The following is a 4,203-nucleotide window of genomic DNA, read 5'->3' as shown; positions in this document are numbered from 1 at the left end:
GGGTGCATCTCCCCACCCCACAGCCCAGTGCATCTCCCCACTTGGACCCGGGTGCATCTCCCCACCCCAGACCCGGTGCTTTTGCCACCCTGGACCTGGGTGCATCTCCCCACCCCACAGCTGGGTGCATTTCCCGACCTGAGGTACCACCACCCCAGCAGCCCCAGGCTGAGCCGAGATTGCTGCCATCGAGGCAGGGCCGGGGGGGACAGCGCGATGCCCTGGGGGGACACGGTGGCCTGCGGCCGCCCCCGCAGGAGGAAACAGTGGGGCTGGGGCCGGTGCAGCTGGAGGAAGCCCGGTGGTGGGGCCGGCGCGTGGCACGCGTGGGGCCGGAAAGCCCCAGCACGGCAGCTATGTAGGTCGCGGGGAGCCGGCCCAGCACATGTGGGGCAGCGCCGGGGGCAACCACGTGCACGTGCACACGCTCGCACACGCACGCACGCTCTACACACATGCACTTTGCAGGCGTGTTCACACGTTGCATGTACACACAGCACACGGATGCTTTGCGCATGTGTGCGTGCACCACAGCACGCGCACTTTGCACACGTGTGCATGCAGCACACACGCGTGCACCACATACATGCAGCACACGCACTTTGCACGTGTTCACGCACACCACACGCACCTACGATGCGCACACGCTCTTTGCTCGTGTTCGTGCACCGTGCACACCCACGAGGCACACTCACTTTGCACGTGTTCGTGCACCGTGCACACCCACGATGCACCCACGCTCTTTGCATGTGTTCATGTACCACATGCACATGCAGTGCACACATTTTGCATGTTTGTGCACTGCACACCCCCATGACGCACGTGCGCTTTGCACGTGTTCATGCACCCACGATGCACACACACTTTTGCACGCCTGCCATGTCCCTGCAGCCGTCAAGTTCGGGCGCATGTCCAAGAAGCAGCGGGACCGGCTGCACGCCGAGGTGCAGCAGCAGCTGGAGCAGCGGGAGCGGGAGCGGGGCGCCGAGCCGGGCGCCGCGGCCTTCGCTCTGGGACTCGCYGGGGGGCCGCTGGCCCTGGGGCGCCGGGGCCACCCACCGGTGCCCTCAGCCACCCACAGCCGCTTCGGTGAGGCGCTGTGCTCCCTCACCCGCCACGCCAGCCCCGAGCCCGGCAAGGCAGAGGGCAGAGCAGGTGCCTTGGGTGGCCTCGAGCCCCGGCCAGCACCCGAGCCCCAGCTGGAGCCGGGCCGGGCAGCTGGGACCAGGCGGGGCCCCGAGGGACCCGGAGATGCCCTCGACTCCTACACCGGTGTCTGCAGCCTCCCGGAGCCTCCCAGCACTTCCGTCGTGGACATCGGTGAGTCAACGGGTGCCACGGGTCATGGGACCTGGCTCGAAGGGTGCCACATGCTGTGGGACCTGGCTCGATGGGTGCCATGCGACGGTGGGACCTGGCTCCATCGCCAATGGGTGCCACATGCTGGTGGGACCTGGCTCGATGGGTGTCACGGATCGTGGGACTTGGCTCGAAGGGTGCCACATGCTGTGGGACCTGGCTCCATCGCCAATGGGTGCCAAACGGTGGTGGGACCTGGCTCCATCACCAGTGGGTGCCACGTGCTGGTGGGACCTAGCTTGATGGGTGCCATGGGTTGGTGGGACCTGGCTCAATGGGTGCAACATGCTGGTGGGACCTGGCTCTATCACTGATGGGGGCAGTTACGTGGCTTGAGGACAAGGCAGGAGCCAGGGCCATGCTGGGAAGGGCCAACGACCATGTCCCCATCCTGACTCCGTGCCACCGCCACTGCCGCATCCCCGCAGAACGTCTCACCCAGAACGTCCTCAAGTCGCACCGGGAGACGTGCCAGCTCCGCACCGAGGACCTGCAGCTCCGGCGCTGGGAGACCTTCTCCCGCGACGAGATCGGCGCCTACCAGAAGAAGGTGAGAGCAGGCTGGGGGCCGGGCAGGGGGCCACAGTGTGGCTGGGTGATCGGCAGGGACGGTCCCGCGGATCGGCTGGGGTGACGCACTGTGCCACGCAGTCCATGGAGGAGATGTGGGAGCGCTGCGCCTGCCGCATCACCGAGGCCATCCAGCACGTGGTGGAGTTTGCCAAGCGCATGGGTGGCTTCATGGAGCTCTGCCAGAACGACCAGATTGTCCTGCTCAAGGCGGGTAGGGCGCTGCAGCGGGATGTCCCCCTGTCCCCCATGCCTGCGTGGCCCCAGCTCTGGGGTCTCCAACGTCCCCATGCCACAGCTGGGGTCCCCAACATCCCCTGCACCCTTTGCATCTCCAGCCCTGGGGTCTTGTCCCCAGCCCCGGGGTCCCCGATGTCCCTCACACCCTTTGCATCTCCAGCTCCTGGGTCCCATCCCCAGCCCTGGGGTCCCCTGCCATTCCCTGCCCCCAACCCCAGGATCCCATCCCCAATGCTGCGGTCCCCACCGTCCCCTGTTCCCAGCCCTGAGATCCCAACTCCAGGCACCCCATCACCCCCAGCCCCAAGCCACTGTCCCCTCATCCCTGCAGGGCCCATCCCGACATCTCTGGGTGATGGTCTCTGGGGTGCTTTGGTCCCACTGGGGRTGACAGTCACCAAGGAGTGCTCTGGTCCCATTCGGGGGAGTGACAGTCCTTAAGGGATGCTCTGCCCAGAGATGGTGGGGTGATGGGCACCAAGGGGTGCTCTGGTGCCACCAGGGGAGTGGGACAGTACTCTAAGGGATGTTCTGGTGCCACTTGGGGGGTGATGGTCCCTTGGGGGTGCTCTGGTCCCATTGGGGRTGACAGTCCCTGGGGGATGCTCTGGTGCCACTTGGGGGGTGACAGTCCCTTGGGGGTGCTCTGGTCCCATTGGGGGTGACAGTCCTTGGGGGATGCTCTGGTGCCACTTGGGGGGTGATGGTCCCTTCGGGGTGCTCTGCCTGGGGTTGGGGACACTCGGGCACGAGCCCAGCCCCGAGCGGCCACCGGCAGTGCCGGGGGGGACCTGGCACCCCGGTGCCACCATCCCCGTGCCCTGGTGCCGCCAGCCCACGCTCAGGGGCTCGCGCAGGCGCCATGGAGGTGGTGCTGGTGAGGATGTGTCGGGCCTTCAACTCGGACAACCGGACCGTCTTCTTCGAGGGCAAATTCGCCGGGCCGGAGCTCTTCAAGTCCCTGGGTAGGGGCGGGGGTGGGGCGGGTTGGGGGCCGGYGGGCCCTAACGAGGGGCGCTAACGAAGGGCTCCCCTCGCCAGGCTGCCCCGAGCTCATCGGCTCCATCTTCGACTTCGCGCACAGCCTCTGCTCGCTGCACTTCTCCGAGAGCGAGGTGGCCCTCTTCACCGCCCTCGTCCTCATCAACGCCAGTGAGGGCCGCCCGCGCCGTGCCTCCGGTTCCCTCCCCTTCGGCCTCCCCCACCCAACAGGAGCCCAGCCAAGGATTTGACCAAACTCCCGGGGTTTTATCCTAAAACCCTTCTGGGTTTCCCATGGGAGGGCGGGGAGGGGCTGTGCTGGCCGGGGAGGTGCTGGGTGCTGGTGGTAGGTGGCACAGCAGGGTGCCCTCATCCGTGCTGTCCCCATCCTGCCCCATGTCTTTTCCCTGTCCTGTCTCCATCCCGTCCCAATGTCCATTCTGTCCTATCTGCATCCCTGTCCCCATCCCCATCCCATCCCTGTGTCTGTCCCATCCCCATCCTGTCCCCATCCCATCCCTGTCCCTGGCCTTTCCCCGTCTCCCTCCTGTCCCCATCCTCATCCCCCCCCGGCCTCCTCCCATCCTTGTGCCTGTCCCCATCCCTAACCCCATCCCATCCTGTCCTGTCCCCATCCCCATCCTGTCCATGTCCCCATCTCCATCCTGTCCCTATCCTGCACCTGTCCCGTTCCTGTCCCATGCCCATGCCCATGACATCCCCATTCCCGTCCCCATCCCATCCCAATCCCCATCCTATCTCCCTCCCATCCCATCTTGTCCCCATCCCCATCTGGTCCCGTCCTGTCCCGTCCTCATCCCCATCCTCTCCCTGTCCTCATCTCCCTCTCATCCCTGACCCCGTCCCATCCCTGTCCTGTCCCTGTCCCCACCTCCATCCTGTCCCCATCCCCGCAGACCGCCCGTGGCTGCAGGAGCGGGCAAAGGTGGCCCGGCTGCAGGGAGACCTGGAAGTCGCCTTCCGCCTCCTGCTCCGCAAGACCCACCGCGAGGGGATCCTGGCCAAGGTGGGCCGGGGCTGGGGGGTGTCACC

The 4,203-nt window shown here is 66.5% G+C and overlaps 1 protein-coding gene across 1 annotated transcript in view; it reads left to right on the top strand.

The window, feature by feature from the left end:
* The window catches only part of RORC (RAR related orphan receptor C), a 6,180-nt gene that overhangs the window by 895 nt on the left and 1,082 nt on the right, over positions 1-4,203 (top strand). The window contains exons 3-9 of the mRNA XM_026083696.1: positions 892-971; positions 1,071-1,320; positions 1,788-1,909; positions 2,011-2,143; positions 3,027-3,134; positions 3,211-3,321; positions 4,068-4,177. Coding sequence (XP_025939481.1) covers positions 892-971; positions 1,071-1,320; positions 1,788-1,909; positions 2,011-2,143; positions 3,027-3,134; positions 3,211-3,321; positions 4,068-4,177 — 914 coding nt within the window. The remainder of the gene's footprint in view (positions 1-891; positions 972-1,070; positions 1,321-1,787; positions 1,910-2,010; positions 2,144-3,026; positions 3,135-3,210; positions 3,322-4,067; positions 4,178-4,203) is intronic.

The sequence above is a fragment of the Apteryx rowi genome, unplaced genomic scaffold, assembly GCF_003343035.1.
Source record: "Apteryx rowi isolate R43461 unplaced genomic scaffold, aptRow1 scaffold_610, whole genome shotgun sequence".
NCBI lineage: Eukaryota > Metazoa > Chordata > Aves > Apterygiformes > Apterygidae > Apteryx > Apteryx rowi.
The sequence above is the reverse complement of the archived record's forward strand: the minus strand, read 5'-3'. Positions and strand labels throughout refer to the sequence as shown.